Here is a 20,758-nt window from a genome sequence, read left to right as displayed (position 1 = left end):
GGCATTAGAGACAGAAGATAAATGGGAAGTGTCTTGTCTCCTGCTACTGTAACATAATACCACAGCCTGGCTGAATTGTAAACACTGTCTTGTCTCCTGCCACTATAACACAAGACCACAGGCTGCCTGAGTTGTAAACACTGTCTTAGTCTTCTGCCACTGTAACACAATGCTACAGGCTGCCTGAATTGTAAACATTGTCTTAGTCTCCTGCTATTGTAACATAGTACCGCAGCCTGGCTGAATTGTAAACACTGTCTTAGTCTTCTGCTACTATAACAAAAGACCACAGGCTGCCTGAATTGTAAACACTGTTTTAGTCTCCTGCCACTATAACACAACATCACAGGCTGCCTGAGTTGTAAACACTGTCTTAGTCTTCTGCTACTATAACAAAAGACCACAGGCTGCCTGAATTGTAAACACTGTTTTAGTCTCCTGCCACTATAACACAACACCACAGCCTGGATGAATTGTAAACACTGTCTTAGTTTCCTGCTACTGTAACATAAGACCACAGGTTGGCTGAATTATAAACACTGTCTTAATCTCTTGCTACTATAACACAAGACCACAGCCTGGCTGAATTGTAAACACTGTTTTAGTCTCCTGCCACTATAACACAAGACCACAGGCTGCCTGAATTATAAACTATAGAAGCTTATTTGACTCTCATATCTGGGGACTGGAAAGTCCAAGATTCAGAGGACACAATTGGATCAAACTCTTCCTTTTTATAACTGACTCACCAGTGTGTCAGTGGTCTTGATCGATCCACGAAGACAGTGAATGGAAAGGCCTCGGTGATGTTTGTTGGCATTTACATTTCAGTGGGAGTCTTGAGGGAAGGGGTGAACATTGGTTTTACAAAAAGGACTGGGGGGTGGGGGTGTGGTCGCAATAGTGAATAGAAAGTTTTAATGAATATTCAAGCACAATTCTATTTGAACAGTATTTCATGAAGATTTTTATGTAGAAGTGTCAGATTTATATCCTAAAACTGTCTTCTGGGTTTGTATTTTTATGTGCATAATGAGTAGGTGGTTTTTGTTGTACATGCTACTTAGCATTTAGAGGCTAAAGTGGCTGTGATGTCAGAACTTAGGGGCCCTAGAAGCCAAGCAGATTTAAAGTCCCCAGGGATCCCTGGGCTATCAAGCGAGAGCCAGTGATGATAGCATAGCGTCTGGAAAGCGGTATATCCGTTTCATCCCTGTGATTACAGGAGCTTTGAGGATCTCTGCACTCTTGCTTTGCATAGTTACATGAAAGAGCTGCATTCAGTGTGCAAGGCTTAGGTACTTAATGGGATTCTGCCATCACCTTGTGGGATAGAGCCAGCATGCTGTGGTGCTGGCCTCTCCCATGGGAAGTCACCTCCTGGCAAGGCATCTTGTGACTGATGCATGTTTCTCTTCTGACCAGTGACATAGACCTGGTTGTCTTTGGAAAGTGGGAGCGTCCTCCATTGCAGCTGTTGGAACAAGCCCTTCGTAAGCACAACGTGGCTGAGCCATGCTCCATCAAAGTCCTTGACAAAGCTACAGTGAGTATGGGGTCTGTCTGACAGTGATCACTGCCACATGTTAAAGACTGTCCTCGTGGGGTATGAACATGCAAGTGACTATCTTTATGCTAAGCCAGCTGAGAAACTGTTTTGATAATTGGACTTCTTGACATTTGTGACATCTTCACACTTGACCCTAAAAGACAGAATTGTGTCCAAGGCATAAGAGGAAGAGGAGGCTAGCTAGGGAGAAACTAGCATTATTGTTTAGGAGTGCATCTTAGGGATCCGTGTGCCTATGGGGTTTTTATGTGGGAAAGACAGCATGCTATCTTACATTGACGGAGGAAAACCTAGAGTTCCCTTTGCTGCCCAGAGCTCTGTCTGCATAGGAAAGGACCCCCATCTCACAAGCTGAGACTGTGTCTAAGGCATTTCTGTGGGGTTTGTTCCCAGTGGTTCAGGTTAGATGGCTCGGGACCTCAGTCCCTGGCTCTGGAGTGCACTGGTTACCAGCGCTGCTGACATGGGCTGCTCCTTCGGCTTGAATCCGTGTGTTACAGGCAGAAGCCATGCTCTCCCCCCTAGGATCAGTGCAGGGGTCTGCGTCTGCGGTAATGTTTCCATAAGTCCTTGCTAAATGGATGGGATTCTCCAAAGGGCCTTGTCGTCTAAGGAGCTCCATTTGTAAACATTCCTGTACCATTCCCAGGGGTGACTGCATGTCTTCCACCATGTTATCTCATATGCAGGGTTTGCGTGGGAAAGTGAGTTTCCTCCCCATTCTGAGCGTCTCTCTGGTACTTTTGCCTGGGGTGGATGACTGTTCAGATGGTGAGCATGCCCACTGAGGCTGGTCACAAAGTACCTGAACCATCCCAGCGGCAGTGCCTCCAGGCCTGACTCCCCACGCTGCCTTTTGTGAACCTGAGCTCTCCTCAGTCATGACCCTTTGGCCACTAAGATGGCTGAAGATGACCCTGTCGCACTCATTCCTCCAGCTGACAGGCAGACACTGTCGTCACTGTTCACGTTTGACACCTGAGGAAAACCCTGGGCAGGTGGCACCCTGCTGTGACCATGGTCCTTGCCATCTATTCTTTTTGTCTTTCATTTCTCATCCAGGGAGAAGTCTAGCTATCTCAGACACTTTGACCACTCATGTTTGTGTAGTTGGTGAAGATGAGGCCTTTGACAGTACATGGGACACGGGGGACTTAGGTTGAATTTGTTTCTTAGATGTAAAAGAAGTCATAGTTGTCCTGAAGTTCCTGAGTTCTTGAACTTTTCAAGGATTAGACAGTAACTTGAAGCGATGGTGGGTGTAGCTGCTTAGTCCTCCTGGCCTCCCTGCTGCAGTGTGTTGAGCACTGAGCCCCGTGTACCTGGTCCTCAGTCACTCGCACTGAGCCCTGTGTACCTGGTCCTCAGTCACTCGAAGGTGGGCCCGTCCCAGCTGTGGAGGGGGTGTGCTCTATTGAGCATCCCTCCATGGTATCCAGGTCTACAGTGCAAGGGGTTTGTGTGTGGTGCAGCCTGTCTGCAACAGCTGCTCCAAATAAGTATAGCAGTGTTACTGCTTATTTCTCAGTGTGTGTAAACCTCCCCCCCCAAAGTCTACCAAGCGGAAATGGGCTTGTCTTTGGGCGTGTGTGATGGTTTCTTAGGGTGCATGTGCAGGCCAGACCTTCGCACCTGAGTCATCTTTCTCAGGCTCCTGTTCCCCTCCAGCTGCCCCTCTTCATGTCAGCCTGCAGGAGCAGTGCAGTGGGAACCCTGATGTGGGGAGAGGGGGCGGGGCAGGGAGAGCTAGTGACCACTGAGATTAACTCTTTTTTTTTTTTTAAATTTTATTTTCCAGTTTAAATTTAGATAAGAAACAAGGTTGCTTCACAAGTCAGTTCCAGGTCCCTCTCCCTTTCCCTCCCCTCCTCCCGAGCCCTCCCCCTCCCCCCCCCCGTTATCCCCTTATTTCCCCAGGGAGGGTGAGGCCCTCCATGGGGGTGTGCATAGTCTGTCATTTCATATAGGGCAGGGCCTAGACCCTTCCCCAAGAGTTCAGGGTGAGAGTGCACCTCACATTGTTCTATAGGAGTCCAAAGTCCGTGTGTATACTTGGGATGGGTACTGATCTGCTGCCCAAGGCTCAATAGATTCCCTAGGCCTCCTCACTGACACCCAGATTCAGGGGGTCTTGATCAGTCCCATGCTGGCTTCCCAGGCTGATGCCTGGGATTCAAGAGTTAACCTTTGTCTGGTCAGCTGCTTCTGGGGGTTAAACCAGCCCAGTCTTAATCCCTTTGATCATCAGTCCTCCCTCTCTGTTACTGGCTTTCTTGAGTTCAGCTCAGTACTTAACCAAGGGAGTCTGCCTCTTCTTCGATCAGCCACTAAATAAAGTTTCTGTTTCCCTGACTCTCTGGCCATAGGATTGTAGGCTGGCACTCCCCAGATCTATGTCTAAAATCCATATATGAGAGAGTACATGCCATGTTTCTCTTTTTGTGACTGGGTTACCTCACTCAGGATGGTTTCTTCTAGTGTCATCCATTTGCCTGCGAATCTCATGATTCCATTATTTTTTCTGCTGAATAGTACTCCATTGTGTAGATGTACCACATTTTCTCTATCCACTCTTCAGGTGAGGGACATCTAGGTTGCTTCCAAGTTCTGGCAATTACAAATAAAGCTGCTATGAACATAGTGGAACAGACATCTTTGTTGTATGAATGGGCATCTTTTGGATATATGCCTAAGAGTGGAGTTGCTGGGTCTTGTGGTAGGTTTATTCCCATTTTTCTGAGGAATCTCCATACTGATTTCCAAAGTGGCTGAACCAGTTGGCACTCCCACCAGCAATGGAGGAGTGTCCCCCTTTCACCACATCCTCTCCAGCATAAATTGTCATTGGTGTTTTTGATTTTAGCCATTCTGACAGGAGTGAGATGGTATCTGAGAGTTGTTTTGATTTGCATTTCCCGGATGGCTAAGGATGTTGAGCACTTTCTCAAGTGCCTCTCAGCCATTTTAGACTCCTCTATTGAAAACTCTCTATTTAGTTCTGCAGCCCACTTTTTAATAGGGTCCTTTGGTGTTTTGGAGACTTGCTTCTTGAGTTCTTTGTAAATTTTGGAGATCAACCCTCTGTCGGATGTGGGATTAGTGAATATTTTTCCCATTCTGTGGGCTGCCTTTTTGTCTTGCTGACTGTGTCCTTTGCTTTACAGAAGCTTCTCAGTTTCAGTAGGTCCCATTTATTAATTGTTGATCTCACTGTCTGTGCTACTGGTGTTATGTTCAGGAAGCTGTCTCCTGTACCAATTCGTTCAAGGGTACCACCCACTTTCTCTTCTAAGAGGTTCAGTGTGGCTGGATTTATGTTGAGGTCTTTGATCCATTTGGACTTAAGTTTTGTGCATGGCGATAAACATGGATTGATCTGCATTCTTCTACATGTCAGTCTCCAATTATGCCAGCACCATTTGTTGAAGATGCTTTCTTTATTCCATTGTATATTTTTAGCTTCTTTGTCAAAGATCAGATGTTCGTACGTGTGTGGGTTAATACCCGGATTTTCAATTCGATTCCATTGGTCTACCTGTCTATTTTTGTGCCAATACCAAGCTGTTTTCAGGACTAGCCTTTCTCTTAAAGCGGCCCTTCAGGGCTGCCAATTCCCTTTTGTGGAGAAAGGATGGTGAATGACTGTCTGGAGAATGGAGATGTCAAAGCAGTTTTAAATTAACTCTTCACAGGTGCCAATCATAAAGCTCACAGACCAGGAGACTGAAGTTAAAGTCGACATAAGCTTTAACATGGAGACTGGTGTCCGGGCGGCAGAATTCATCAAGAATTATATGAAGGTACTACTGTCACAGGTCCCCAGTAAAGACAGGGAATGTGTCTAGGTACTCATTTTCTCATTAACGTTAAGTTGAAGACCTTGGAACGGGGCGTTGTTAGCAACAGACGGTGTAATCATGAGTACCCTGTAATGGTTTCTAGAGGTGCTTAGAAGTATGTAGCTGTTTTTCTGGTTTACTCTGCTTTGAGTAACTACTTCCTAACACTTTAGAGGCTTTGGGGAAGTGTTCTTTCTGTTGGTGCCAGCCTTGCTCCAGGCTCAGGGCCACACTACAAATTAGGTCAGCATTCCTTCTGTGGCCAGCTCCCTCTGCAGGCCCCAGTGCCTGTGACTGTGAGAATTGGCTTGGGGCTGGAGCTGATGCCTTCTGGAGCTCTGACCAGGCCTGTTGACACTCGGGCAGATGGCTCCCTTCTGAACAGAGCCCTGGGGTCTCCTCTCGGTCTTCCACTTTGTTAGTTCCTCCTCTCCTGTCATCTGAGCCACAGCATTTGCACCCCAGAGAACTCTGGATCAGCCCTTCTCCCAAGTCCTGGCCTCCCTGCTGTCCCCTGTTCTGCTCACAGCCTGAGAGGCTTCTCTCTGAGTGCTGGGGATTCTGTGGCAGGGCCCTACTGTGTCCCGTCGACTGAGTCACTGCTTCAGGGGGAGGGGTTTTCATACTCCTTCTGCAAATATGAATCCTTAAGCCTGAAATTGGAGACAGCTCTCTTTTGGAGGTGGGGGCAAGAGGATGAATGAGTAGTTCTTTCTCCTGTGCGAAGCTTGCTGTGTGGAGCCCTTTAGAAGTCCATCAGCTGACCTCTTCTCTTTTCCTGGGTTACAGAAGTACTCGCTCCTGCCGTACTTGATTTTAGTGTTGAAACAGTTCCTCCTGCAGAGGGACCTGAACGAAGTTTTCACAGGAGGGATCAGCTCCTACAGCCTCATCTTAATGGCTATCAGTTTCCTGCAGGTGAGTGGGCCTTCTCTGAATGTGTTCTCTCGGCATAAGTGGTGACACCCTCACCATGAATTGAGCAGTTCCCCCTTCTTCTGGAAGGTCTGGCTGCCTTGGTCAGCATCACTCCTGCAGCCTGATTCTGAGGCTGACTTCTGTCAGGTGATGTCTGTCTGAGTTCCAGGAAGCTTTTACTATGTTGAGAATGTGTGGATTGTGCATTCAGAAGGAGAGCAGGAATTAGTAGGTTTATTCCTGTATGTATCATAAGAAATCTTTCCATTGGTGCTTAGCTATAATTTGTTCCCAGACACTTGCACAATGAAGAGCGGCTACCAACATGGGAAAAGGATGGAGAAAGTTCCTTCTGCGGTTTTCTCATTTTGGTTTTGGGGATAAAGTCGCTAGTTCAGGCTGAATTGAACTCATGACTGTCCTCTTGACAGTTTGCCTGGTGCTAAGATCCCATATTGAGCCACACTGCCTGGCCAGCCTTGTATGATTGATGGTCTTAAGTTGGGTGTCATCTTCGTTTTGGTGAGTGAAGCACAAGGAGAGACGTGTCAGCACCAAGTCTGTCTCTGTAGGCAAGACTGACCTGGAGTTCACTATGCAGTCCAGGCTGGCCTTGAGTTAGTAACAGTGTTTCTGCCTCAGACTCTTGAGTGCTGGGGTTATAGGCATGAGCTCTTATACCCTGTGATGCTTTCACATGTATAAAATGGTACCCAAGTTAATTAAAATTGTATTACATTTACATTTGCTTTAGAAAAAAAATTGCCTGTATATTTTAACCACCCAAGTATATGTTCCCATGTATAGCCATGATTTTCCTTTGCATTGTGTGTGGTAAGGATTTATCATTTCCAGTGACATTGCTAGCCTGCAAGTTAAACCACAGCTCTGGCTGTGTGTGAGCTTTGACTCCCAGGTTTGTTGCCCCTGAAGGTGTGTCCCCAAGGTGTGACAGTAGGGAAGCTTTTAGTGCTGAGCCGTGAGCTCCATCCAGCCCACTGTGTTCTATCTAATCTGATGGTGCAGCCTCACAGCACATCAAGTGTGTGACATTGCTGTAACCTGAATGGCTGGTTTTATTTCTTGAGTACACCTGATTTGAGATGACACATTTCAGTTATCTTATAAGGACAGTTGTGATGTGCATGTTACCTTGACGGAGGCGGGTTTCAGGGTCTCCTGGTGTGGCTGTTGCTGGGGTCCTTGCAGCTGTGAGATCCCACAGGGAGGGGATTGCTGTTTCTGCTCCACCTTGTGTGCCCAGCAGCCTCAGAATGGATCTGATGTGTCGTCATGCTCATCCCATAGCTGCCTGAGGAAAGAAAGGCGGCCAGGCACTGTTCTGGGCTGACTTGAGTATCTGACTTATCAAAGACAAGAGAATAAAGGCGGAAAGATGCCCTGTTCTTTGGGAGAGGTTAGATCCAGGAACTCAGAGCTCTGATTTCTCGAGGGATCTCCCAGGACTTGTGTATTAGTGAGGCTTGACCGTCACCGTCTAGAATTGTGCAGAGGACAGAGTTCTTTGTGTGGCTAAGGAGACTCACTATCAGCCATATACAGCCCTGGAGTGCTTGGAGTGTGTTCAGTGAGACTGACAGATTGAGGTTACGTTCATTCCTCAGTGTTGGTTGCATGCGGCAGCATGGGTCTGTGAAGTTTCTGTCAACTCAGGAATTGTCAGGGGACAGTGGGCAAGGGTCAGAATGAGGCTTTGGCTTGCTTGAAGAGTGTGCTGATGAACTAGGCCGGGTAGTGGTGTGTATTGTGTGCTGGTGAACTAGGCCGGGTAGTGGTGTGTATGAAAGCAGGAGTTCCCTGTGCAGTTACGCTTAGTCCACTTCCATTCTGGTTCACAGGATGTGTGATTCTATTCAGTGTCATCCTGCCACCTACTGGTGGCATTTCAGGATGACGAGACTCTTGGACAGAATATGGAAAACTTACCTACTATTGGGTAGCATGAGGCTAATTAGATGTCTGTGTTTGGAAGTCATGTCCAAGGCTGACAGGTGGATTGGGGCCTCCTGGCCGCTGCTCATACTTTCTCAGGTGCTGTTGAGTGGGTACCTCTGAGTCTCTGGAGAGACTGCTAGGTGAGTGTCTTTAGAATGTACCGTGGTTCATACACCTGTGGCTGTGCTGCTTTTACAGTTACATCCAAGAATTGATGCCCGGAGAGCTGATGAAAACCTTGGAATGCTTCTTGTAGAATTTTTTGAACTTTATGGAAGAAATTTTAATTACTTGAAAACTGGTATTAGAATAAAAGAAGGAGGTGCCTATATCGCCAAAGAAGAGATTATGAAAGCCATGACCAGTGGGTACCGACCGTCGATGCTGTGCATTGAGGACCCCCTGTTGCCTGGTGAGCTTACACCCTGTGGCTACTTTCAGGAGTCCATATTCTAACTGGCTAACTGCATTTTAAGGTACTTGTTTTGTATGAACTCCAGAATTAGGAAAGGTTGATCACGACATCCTCACTTAAACAATACACTTCTGGGGAGAATCATGTACCAGTAAGTGCAGAGTCTCCAGTGTTTTTCTCATTCCTTTCCTGTGTCATTGTGAATGTTGCTGCTGACAATGTGGTGGCTGAGCTAGGACTCTCCCAGCCTCACTCCTAGCCATGTGTAAGGGTGCTGGGACTGCATATGTGGTAGCTGGGGCCTGCCGAGCAGGTTCCTCACTGGTTTTCTACGTTAGGGAACCTGTCCCTCACTACACTCCTGCACCCCTACATCGTGGAACCTGTCCCTCACTACACTCCCTCACCCCTACATCAGGGAACCTGTCCCTCACTACACTCCCTCACCCCTACATTAGGGAACCTGTCCCTCACTACACTCCCTCACCCCTACATTAGGGAACCTGTCCCTCACTACACTCCTGCACCCCTACATCATGGTACCTGTCCCTCACTACACTCCCTCATCCCTACATTAGGGAACCTGTCCCTCACTACACTCCCTCACCCCTACATCAGGGAACCTGTCCCTCACTACACTCCCTCACCCCTACATTAGGGAACCTATCTCTCACTACACTCCCTCACCCCTACGCTAGGGAACCTGTCTCTCACTACACTCCCTCACCCCTACGCTAGGGAACCTGTCCCTCACTACACTCCTGCACCCCTACATTAGGGAACCTGTCCCTCACTACACTCCTGCACCCCTACATCATGGTACCTGTCCCTCACTACACTCCCTCATCCCTACATTAGGGAACCTGTCCCTCACTACACTCCCTCACCCCTACATTAGGGAACCTGTCCCTCACTTCACTCCTGCACCCCTACATCATGGAACCTGTCCCTCAGTATACTCCCTCACCCCTACATCATGGAACCTGTCCCTCGCTATACTCCCTCACCCCTACGTTAGGGAACCTGTCTCTCACTACACTCCCTCACCCCTACGCTAGGGAACCTGTCTCTCACTACACTCCCTCACCCCTACGCTAGGGAACCTGTCCCTCGCTACACTCCTGCACCCCTACATTAGGGAACCTGTCTCTCACTACACTCCTGCACCCCTACATTAGGGAACCCGTCCCACACTCGTACATCCCTACATAAGGGGAACCTGACCCACAATATATTCCCATATCCCAGTTTGTGGTTTCATTTGTGTTTGTTCCTGTTCATTATTTGTTTATTTTATTACCAGTAAATTAAATGATCATTTTAATAGTGTTTCATTGCTTCTAGGGTGAGATAAATTTCTTTAAGAATCTATTGGAAGAAAACATACTGACAGTCAGCTGTCTTTTAAGTGGCGTGACAGATTCATAGATGGAGAGGTGTGACATTCCTGGAAGGGTTCTGTGTGTCACCCCTCTGAGTGTCTGTTGGACCATCAAGCTGTAGACATACTGTGTGTTCAGGTGTTTATTTCAGTGCCTGCATTACTACTGTGCTATAGCTGACTCTAGGAAGATGAAGTTCCAATGCCCTCCCTAAAAAGTCCATTCCTAACCTGTCTGTGAGGGATGCATGTGTGTAGGAACTAACGTTCCTCTTGACTCTAGTGGTTGCCTCATTTGGTTTGCTCTGTGGGTTTCACCTGTAGCATTCCTCCTTAAAGAGGAATTTGAGGAATTTCCTAACAGTTGTGAGCATGTATTTAGGGTAAGGCCCCCCTCCCCTTTGCTGTGGGACACTGTCAGGAATTATCTGTCGCTAAGGTTATTGATTACGCCAGAACCACACTGCTGGTTGGTGTTGAGGGTGTCTTGAATTTCCTTGTGGTGTGGTGGGTTTTTTGGTTTTGTTTTTGTTGCTTTTACTGCCCCCTGGGGACTTACAGACCTCATGAATTGCCAGGGTACCTGTGATTGCCCCTTCCCATTCGCAGTAGTAGACTGATCATGTGGGGTCTGATGTGCACTGAGCCTGCATGCATGTACTTACTATGAGTATGTGCTGCAGTCAGCAGCCACTCAGTGCTGCACTTACGTGTTGTCGCGTGAGTTGCTGAAGTTGGAGGCTTTTAGTGGTGAGGCCCCATCCCCAGTACCTTGTTTGAGAAGCTGGGAACAGCAGGGCGATGCACAGGTCTGAAGCAGTCTGACTGTTGCCTTTGTGTTGCAGGAAACGATGTTGGGCGGAGTTCCTATGGGGCCATGCAGGTGAAGCAGGTGTTTGACTACGCCTATATTGTGCTCAGCCACGCTGTGTCACCGCTTGCCAGGTCTTACCCCAACAGAGATTCTGAAAGGTAACGGTCTTGGACCTGGGTTCTGGACTTCTCTCTCCTGTGCAGTGGCAGCTGCACTTTTCCTAGTTGTGTGCTTCTGACATTGGTGGGTACGCTGTCATATCTGAGTGGTCCTTGGTAATAAGGGAAGCCTTTTGGGATTCAGGATGGCTTTTGGGTAGCCCATGGTCTAGGATTGGTGCTTGTCCAGCAGCCATCAGGTATGCACGCTCGCTTGTGAGCGAGCTCAAGCTGAGCATATTGCTCTGCCCCAGTACCTCGTGCTTAGTCGCTCTCCAGTCAGGCATACTTCTCTCTGCCTCCAGGTTAGCTGCTGTGTGGTTTGTGGGGTGGGGAGCAGATGGCTGGCATGGGATGGGGAGGGACGGAAAGGGAAGGGCTGTGCAGACTGCTGTTGGTAATGTGTTTATGTCTGTTCTGGGGTGGGTTGTCCCGGAACACTGTTAGGACTGTCGATTGTCTGTACAGTGTTGTGTTTGGTGCCCTATGATGGGCGCAAGTTCGTAGCTGCTGTGAGTGGGAGTCTAGGCTCCCTTAAGACCTGGTTTGAAGCCACCATCTTTTGTAGATGGATCTAGGTTAAGGACTTCTACATCGTGAACCTCCTTTTGTCTGTACCATGATCTCAGGGTACACTTGAATATGAAAATGTCAGAACTCAGGGAGATTTTGTAAAATTCACTCAGCTCGATGTCTTTTGTCCTTAGTGAGCCTTACCCCTGACATCTGATGTCTGTCCATCCTTGTTCTTTGCAGTACTTTAGGAAGAATCATCAAAGTCACCCAGGAAGTGATTGACTACCGCAGGTGGATCAAAGAGAAGTGGGGGAGCAGAGTCCTCCCGTCTCCAGACCTGGGTAAGAGATGGACACAGGAGAGGCTCGGTCTCTGCCCGTTAGCACAGAAGCATCTCTTACCCTCTTGTGGGTTCCTTAGGCAAAGGAAGTGGCTGCTTTTTCCTGTTGGCTGCTCATTCCATAAGCTCTGACCTAAGCAGGAGAGAGCAGAAGTTGCAGTAGGCATGTGGGAAGGCGAAAGCAGTTGTTAACGTTGTTTTTGATTCAGCCAAAATACTTGCATTCCAACACAGAATGACAAGAAATCATTAATATAGGTTTCTTTTTCATTTCAAATCTTAGATTTCCAGGGTGTCTTTGTAATTCTGAGTTCTACATTTCTATTGGAAATATTTGCTTTTTGTTATAGCTTATAAAAGCTACAGGTAAGATTTATACACCAGTGTTGGGCAGATTTTTTTAATGTTTTCTGATAACTAGTTTAATACACATTTAGAATTAGATGAATTCAGATTTAATGTTTGGTTTGTTAGTCTCACACGCAGCCTTTCAGAGCTCAGCAGCCCTGTGCTGCTGGAGTGTTGCACTAATGACTGAGCCGGGCTTTGCTTTCCTGCCCCAGACAACAGGATCAAGATAAAGGAGAGGATCGCCACTTGCAATGGGGAGCAGATGAAGAGCCGGGAGCCCGGCTCCCCTTACAGCCAGCGCCTGACTTTGTCCCTCTCCAGTCCCCAGCTGTTATCCTCGGGTTCCTCTGCTTCTTCTGTGTCCTCACTGTCTGGAAGTGACATTGTGAGTGGGCTTTTGCTCTTGCCTCTCCCTCATCTGGGGGTGGTTGGTGTCTGTCCTTGTTATCTCCAGCAGGGAGATCAAGACCTACTTCTCCGTGTGGCTCAGTCTCTTCCTGGGTGTGCAAGCATGCGTGCAGTCCGTGCTCAGTGTTCTTTGGCATAGGCCTTAACCCCAGGGCATGTTGCTTACATGGCCCGTTGACCAAGGTAGTAATAGCACTAGCCACACCGTGGACTTTTTGAATGGTTTTTTGAAATCTGGCTTAGAAATCTACAAACTGGAGTCCATGTGTCTCGTCTGTATTTTCTGTAACCTAGTCTTTCTCAGTGTTGAAGTGACTCTGAGGACACTGGGACCACCTGTCACTCAGGCACTCTGCTTATAGCTCTTCTTGTTTCTCTGTTGGACTCTAGGACTCAGATGCACCGCCGCCCTGCACCACGCCCAGTGTTTGTCAGTTCAGCCTCCAAGCACCCACCACCCTAATGGCCAGCCTGCCCACAGCCTTGCCAATGCCCAGCAGCAAACCTCAGCCTGCTGCTTCCAGGACACTGATCATGACAACGAACAATCAGGTACAAGCTCCCTCCCCGGGGATAGAGCCTAAGCCATGCAGTCACTAGAGTAGTTATCGCCTTTAAGCATGCCTGTCTCCTAGAAACTGACATGTGAGACAGACTCTGGCTTGCTGGAATATGATGGGGTTCTCAAGAACCAGGTGCCTCTGAAGGGTGCTTTCTCGGTGCTCTACACACAGTGTCTAGGCGTTAACCCAGCATTACCCATTGCTAGCTGCAGTAGACACTTGTTTTCTTTCCCCCAGAAATTCATTGTACATCCCATTGAAGTATCAGCATGAGTTGAACTCTCTGCTAATTACATAGTTTGGGAACATTTTCTTTTTAAAATTTGTATAAACTCAATCTAAAATATAAATATTCAATTTTGTGTATACATCCCATTTATATGTCAGTAGGATTTGTATATACTCAATATGTTATTTATTTGAAAGTAAAAGCAAGCTGAGTGGTAGTAGCATATGCCTGTAATATGGGAGGCAAAGGCAGAGGCAGGGAGACCTCTGTGAGTTTGAGGCCAGCCTGGTGTACATAGTGAGTTCGAGGACATCGGGTCTTACACAGAGAAACCCTGTCCCAATGGGGGGACAAAAAAAGTAACGGCAGCTTTTGAAATGGAGGATGAGTGTGAGACAGCACAGAGCATGCAGATATGTTTCCTGGAGTCACGTGGCCCTGCTGAACTCGATTCCCAGAGATCTGCTTGAGACTGTGAGCCGCTCCAGCACGTGACTCCAGTGTTGGCGTGTGTGACACAGCTCCCCCAGACAGTGTAACCCGGACTACAAACTCTTGAGTTAGTGCACACATGGAGCTTTATGAGGCAGTTGTTTAAGCTATTAAATTCTGTCCCAGGTAAACTTGATTGTCTTCTAGTAGGGACATTGGTCCCCACCTGGCACTCTGGAGGCCTTCATATCTTTCTTTTCCTTCTAGACCAGGTTTACTATCCCCCCACCGACCCTTGGAGTAGCCCCCGTCCCTTGCAGACAGGCTGGTGTTGAAGGAACCCCATCTTTGAAGGCTGTTCACCATGTGGCTTCCCCAGCCATCCCCTCGGCAACCCCAAATGCACTGTCTAGTCCTCATCTGTATCACAAGGTGAGTGCTGTTCATGCCTTGCTGCTGCAGCCGCTCTAGCTGGACCGGTGCCCCTCGAAGAGAGTTGTGTCCTGGCTCTCGTAAACAGTGTTGACAGTGCTAGTTCTTCTAGCGTGACAGCTTACGTAGCAACACCCCTCAGTTCTTCAGTGCTGCCGTGTGAAGTACAGTGGGGATAAAAGTTGAAGACTAACTTGGTTTTCATGTACTCAAGTTAATCTTACCACATGGTTTGGTTCTTGAAATCCAAAGATAAAACAAAGCATTACCCTTGTCATGACCCGTGGTGCACTGTCACCTAGTCTACCCAGCCACTGGCTTCCCTGCCAGGAGTGGGAACTTTGTGCCAAACCATGCTGGCTTGTCTTGCCAAGTCTCATGAGCCCTGGAGTGCTTCCTGCCCTGAGGCTCTTCTCCATCCTCCAGGACAGACAGCTGTGTCCCAAGTGGAGGACTGTGACCCACACAGGGCTGGCTGCTGCCCAGGATTCAGTGCGATTGGGACACCAGTTAGTGTTTGCAGTCCTTACTCTGGGGAGCTGTCTTTGCTTGCCTCACTGCAGTTTGCAGGGCAGTTTTGTTCTCAGAGGGGGCTCTTTGGCCTGTCATTACTTCCTGGTTGCGGCTGTGCCAGCACTGGTGGTGGCACCACCCCCAGCACCGCTGCCTTTGATTTTTCCTCTGCCTCCTCCACCTGGTGGGTTTGCCCAACTCTTTCAGAAAGCAGCTCTGCTCCTCCTGTCCACTTTGCAGTTGCTTTGGAAATGGCCCAAAGCTTTGCTGCTGCCTGTGAAGATGCTGAGGGCTGGGTAGGCGTGTGTGACTCCCTGTGTGATTCCAGGTGGCAGACAGGTTTCGGGTTTACAGGGACCTGCTCATACCTGTGAAGTCTGTGTAGGACACGGAGTGCAGTGATGTTCTTGTCAGAGTGAAGGGTCCCCTCCTGCCTACTGCATTTCACAGAGGGATGACATGGATGTGAGGTCCTTGCCATCCATCTGTGGTCGTCCTGCTGCACTTCAGCCCTGCTTTCTCTGTCTCTCCAGCAGCACAGTGGCATGAAACTGTCTATGAAAGGCTCCCATAACCACGCCCAGGGTGGTGGCTACAGCTCCGTGGGCAGCGGAGCCGTGAGGCCTCCAGTTGGCAACCGAGGACACCACCAGTACAACCGCACTGGCTGGAGGAGGAAAAAGCACGCACACACGAGGGACAGCCTGCCTGTGAGTCTCAGCAGATAATGGCCCCAGGCTGCTCCCACCCCAGACTGCCCGCCCATAGGCCTCGGGTACCGCAGGGGACCGAGACCAGCATCCAGCACCTCCACCGTGGGCTGCCGAGTGCCGCCCAGCACTGGTCACTCTGCATGTTTGTGTGGTGACCGCATCCATCCTACAGAGCAGCTCCCTGCGCTCATCTGTGAAGCCTTACTCGACGTGGATGTGCGTCTGCCTGCCTAGAAGTCTTCGTCCCTGCCCAGCAGGGCGGCTCAGGAGCGGCAGGGACTGGATGTGGTCCTGCGGTTTTGCAGCCCTTGCCTGTCTGTCACAGGCAGAGAAGTCAAGCCCTGCTACGTCTTTCTCATGGGAGTGTGCAGGCTGCCATCTTACTGCCCTCATGTCTTGTTTGAAACTTTGGAACTGTTTTTCTATGTAAATATTGAGAACTTATGATTTGTGCAATAACTCAGATATTTTTTATTTAATTTCATATTTTCACATAAGTTATATTTAAGGGAGGAGGGAATTTTTTTTAAACACGCTTAGATCCTTTCCCAATTTGCATTTTCTAAGTTGGGTTCCTCATGTTGGCTGGTTGTCTGTTAAACGTCATTACATGAACACCGTGAGGAGGGGCTTGTGGGCTTTATTTTTTGTGTCTTTTCTTTCGGTCAGATGCAATGAGGGAGCTGAGTCATCGGGATGGTTCCGTGAGGCGTTCAGCTCCCGGGCTCCAGCATATACCTGGCTGCCTTGCTGTAGGCCTTGGGCTGTTGTCCTGCTCTGACCACAAGTTCTGACATCTTGGGTTGGGTTTTTAAAACTAGACAGCAAATCCAGCATTTAAAGTGCCAGAAGTAAGAACCTCTGTGGGGAGAAGAGGTTGTCACATCAAACAGATCTTAAAAGTATTGTGACTGTGGACATGCTTCGGTCCGTTAGATGGTGTGGTCTAGAACTATGGGCCTGAGAGTATCATTACAGACAAAGGCACCCAGATTTAGGAATGTGGAGAAAGGAGTTTGGTTGATTCCGTTGAGGAATCTGCATAGCGGTATGCACTCGTTCTGTTAAGAGCAAATATCTGAGAAGTACCTCCGCTGTCCAGGGCACGTGGGGAGTATTTCACTGTATCACAGGAGAGCACAGCCCAGCATGGGCCCAGGAGCGGCTGGTGCCTGGCGTCAGAAGCATACAGGTATACTATGCAAGTGTCTTCTGCCACAGCAACCACTGTCTTTGTTACTTTGTTTGAACAAGAATATATCCATCGCCTGACCCTGAGTCTCTGGAGCCCCACAGTTGTCCTGGGGGTGCTTGCATCTTGAAGGCCCTCTGGCTTCCATTTCTGAAACGGGGCTCTGGCCCTGCTAAACACTACAGGTAGGTCCGTCTTTAAGTCCCCTAGTAGAGAATGTCAAGACAAGAAGCTGGTGGCTGTGACCTCTGACTGACGTGCAGCAGTAGGAGCTCTAGATTGACATCTGAATGTGATGGATGCCTAGCCAAGGACGAGTTCTGCGTGTCTGGGCCCGCCTCTCGCTGTGGTGGGGCCGCTGACTCTGGGACACAGTCCAGAGAGAGTAGCACACGGGGTCTGCAGCTCATGAGGATTGGAGTTGTCCAAAATATTTAAAACTATTTAAATTGTGAAACCTGTTGCTAAAGGATATTTATGAACACTGGTCCTTAGGCCTGTACTAATTTACACATTAGCAATATTGACTGTATCTGCATTAAGGAGCCACCGTGAGGCCGTGCGAGTGACCCGCAGATGCGCGTTTTAAAGTTCTGTCCCAGGCACAGGCATGTGTCCATCCCCGCAATGGTGAACCAGATGAATTGGCTGGCTACCACTGTGGCCACATGCGACAGTTTGACAAAAAGATATCATGTTTCAATTTTGTGTGTGGACAACAATGTGGACACTAAAATTGACATATTTTTATGTAAAGTTTTTCTATTCTTTGATTTTTAATAAACTTTAGAAACCAGCCTTATGTTGACTAGATGCTTTCCTCGGAAGGGTGGGGTGCTTTCTGTATTACCTGTTTGCTGGAGTTAAATACGATCCTAAGGTTATCTTGTGGTCAGAGTGGCGATGGGTCATTTTACCATCATTTCATTACTAGGGTTTGCCTAGGTACTGTGAAAGGCCAACCGTGATTGTAGCAGGTGTTTCAGGCCCACACATGGGGACTTGGAGGGCTTCAGGGGGACTGTGCACACCACTGTGCCATTCTCTGTAGCCAGGCATCCCAGGGAAACGTGTGTGCAAATCAGCACAGTCACAGATGAGGCTCCCAAACGTGAGGCACCGTCAGTTTGTGGTTTGCAGGGAGTTTGGTAAGCTTGCCTATAAGTGACAGACACTCGGCTGCACAGCTCGTTCAAAGTGTGTGGTGGGATATGTAATGCCTAATGCATGAGCTGTGAACTAAACGCTCACCCATTCCAACACAATAGTTCTTTCTCCAGTGACTGAGTCAGAGAAAGACCAGCGCGGGACCTTAGAGGCCTCAGTGAATTCCAGGCAAGATAGGAAACCCAAGCTAGGCCTTTTTCCTTGGAAGCTGGTATTGTGACCTCAGGAGTGTGAGGCTGCCCGTGAAGTGTCAGCTGTCACCAGTTTTGCAGAGCAGTACATTGCTCTTACTCTCACGAGAGCTTTCTCCAAGGTTTCCAGTCTCGAGTGTGTGTCCAGGCAGTGGAGGCAGATGAACCCCTCCCTCCTAACCGTAGGCTCCGGGGTGCGTGTATGTGGGGGGTTGTCTCAGGGAGCTCAGTGGCAGAGGTGTGCTCAGTCATAAAGGTGAGAAGCAGGCTGGATGCTGTGGTGATAATTGCTGCCTCTCAAGACCACATGGCAGATGAGAGGAACCACAGGCCCACCGCGTGCACACAGCCCTTTCTCTGGTGGTAGCAACCGCTTTACATTATGACAGAGTCCCTTTGAGTTGCCCGTGTCCATGGTTTGCTGTCTATGCAGTTGCCTGACCGTGAAACTGCGCCTGGTTCAGCTGGTTCACAACAGGCTCTGCTGCTGGGGACCTTCTGCCATTCAAGGCAGTCGCTGCCCTCTGGAGACATTTCTGGCAAAGTTTGCCCGACATCCCAGTGCCATCCTTCATGCCTTTGCCCCGGCCTCCTCGCTCATCTGGTTTGCCCAGCTTTGAGGACACAAGTTCAGTCTCTCACCTAGCTATTCTCTGGAGAAGACAAGCGGTTTTACCCGGGCGACCCCAGCTCTGTGCTCCGGGAAATGGGTGCTGCAGTTGCTCGACATGCGGATAAATAGCAATCCTTTCCAGTAATTGTCAGAGGGGAGCCCATGAGCTTCAGGCCTCCATGCTTCTAGGCAGCCCTTCCCCTCCAGTGGCGGCTTGAGTGCTTCCCTTGGTCAGGCTTGGGCTTTGCCATCAGTCCCACCAGCCCTGATCTTAATGTCCCAGAAGTCACTTCTCTCTTGAGGCTGTCTCTCTCCAGCACTCTTCAGCTGGGATTCACAGCCTTTTCCCACTGCCTCCAACTCCTGCTGACTGCAGCTGCTGCTGCTGGCCCTGCGGATTCAGCCCCGGCAAATCCTCTTCCTGAGCTTTCTCCATATACTCTTCCCAGCTCTCCTAGAGGTGTCTTCTGATCATATGACCTGGATGGGGTTTCTGTATAGCTGGTCCACCTGGTCCCGCAGCTGTTCAGTCCCAAGAAACACACAGAGGCTTATATTAATTATAAACTGTTTGGCCTATTGCTCAGGCTTATTACCAATAAACTTACCACTTAAATTAACCCATAATTCTTATCTATATTTAAGGCACGTGGCCTGGTACCTTAGTAAGGCATTCTCATCTTGCTTCCTCTGTGTCTGACTGGCGACTGTCTTCGCCCTTCCTCTTCCCAGAATTCTCCTAGTCTGGAAACCCTGTTTATACTTCCTGACTGGCTACTGGCCAATCAGCATTTTATTAAACCTATGTGATTGACAAATCCTTACGGTGAACAAGAGCATTATCCCACCTCCTGACCCCACCCCCTGCTCTTGGTACTGCTGTATGTGACCTACTTGCCTGGCCATCCTGGACCCACCCTAACATGAACCGTGCACACATGCCACAAAGGCCCTTTCTCAACATGTGACCAATTAGAACTCTCCATGGTGATCCTATTTGCTAATTCCCAGGACCCAAGAAAGGTACTGGTTTAGATCCTTTTCTCTCTCCACATGTTGCTGTCCCTGTGTGTGGATATAGGCGGGCCGGATACTGCTGAGAATCAAAGCACTCAACCCCCATTTCCATCGTCTGTCTCCTCATCATTAAAGTGCTCTCCGTCTCAGAGACCCTAAAGCACAGCAGGTGTGTTCTCGTCTGACAAGAGACCTTTCTAGGAGACAATACCTTGGTTTACCCTTTTGATTCTCAGTGACACTGGGAGGTGCCGCAGCCAACTTGGACTACATAGTGGCATAGGGAAGACAACAGAGGAGGACAGGATAGCTCTGATGTCCCCAGGGGGCGCTGGGGCCCTTTTTGGTAGGAGCAGATGGAACATTTACATGCAGAACAAACCTGTGCCTGGCACTCTGGGCTCTCCAAGTGAACATAATTTTAACTGATGCATATGAAAACCAAGCTCACATGCAGCCCTGCAGGAGGTGCTCTGGTTGGGGTAACAGTTTTATTTGCCTGCCTCACCTTCCTCCTGGGCTTGGGGGACATACCCTACGAAGCTACTAGCAGCCCATGGAACAGTTTTAAGTCAGCAGACCAAACATTCATTCCCACCTTTCATTCTACCTTTTTTTTTTTTTTTTAATGTACTGAACCCACTTGATTTGGGCTAAGAAAGGCAGCTGTCACACGTGCTCCTCATCTTGGACCTGGAATCAGAGCCTTTGTCCTGGAAGGGAAAACTTCCCATATTGATGCCTGGACACCCGGAATATTTGGAAAGAGACAAAGTCCTGTCCATTCTGGTTTCTTTCATGTCTGCCTCCTAACCTAGTGAAAGGCTAGGCACATGACCTCGGGCAGGGACTTCCTCCTCTGCCCATTCGGGGCTGGCTTCTCTCTGTAAAGCTCTACCTGAGCGTATAACCAGCAACCACATGGGCAGCTGCGGCTGTGGCCCTGTCCTGCAGGTGGAAGTGTCCGATCATCCCCCCACCCGAAGCCGGCTGGCATTCAGAGCGTTTGCGGTCCTTGCTGCAGGAAGCA

At 48.8% G+C, this 20,758-nt stretch overlaps 1 protein-coding gene across 3 annotated transcripts in view; it reads left to right on the top strand.

Annotated features, from left to right (window-relative positions):
* The window catches only part of Tent4a (terminal nucleotidyltransferase 4A), a 45,908-nt gene extending 28,372 nt beyond the window's left edge, over positions 1-17,536 (top strand). For 2 of the 3 annotated variants that reach the window (XM_021235574.2, XM_005065457.4), the window contains exons 4-13: positions 1,426-1,546; positions 5,263-5,370; positions 6,199-6,327; positions 8,482-8,695; positions 10,925-11,051; positions 11,808-11,908; positions 12,471-12,643; positions 13,057-13,218; positions 14,158-14,322; positions 15,369-17,536. In XM_021235574.2, the coding sequence (XP_021091233.1) occupies positions 1,426-1,546; positions 5,263-5,370; positions 6,199-6,327; positions 8,482-8,695; positions 10,925-11,051; positions 11,808-11,908; positions 12,471-12,643; positions 13,057-13,218; positions 14,158-14,322; positions 15,369-15,563 (1,495 nt within the window). In that variant the 3' untranslated portion in view covers positions 15,564-17,536. The remainder of the gene's footprint in view (positions 1-1,425; positions 1,547-5,262; positions 5,371-6,198; positions 6,328-8,481; positions 8,696-10,924; positions 11,052-11,807; positions 11,909-12,470; positions 12,644-13,056; positions 13,219-14,157; positions 14,323-15,368) is intronic. The other variant, XM_005065458.4, reaches the window with a different exon arrangement.
* Positions 17,537-20,758: the final 3,222 nt, after the last annotated feature.

This window comes from Mesocricetus auratus, unplaced genomic scaffold, assembly GCF_017639785.1.
Source record: "Mesocricetus auratus isolate SY011 unplaced genomic scaffold, BCM_Maur_2.0 Super-Scaffold_100015, whole genome shotgun sequence".
Lineage (NCBI taxonomy): Eukaryota > Metazoa > Chordata > Mammalia > Rodentia > Cricetidae > Mesocricetus > Mesocricetus auratus.
Note: the sequence above shows the minus strand (reverse complement) of the source record. Positions and strands in the feature narration are given on the sequence as shown.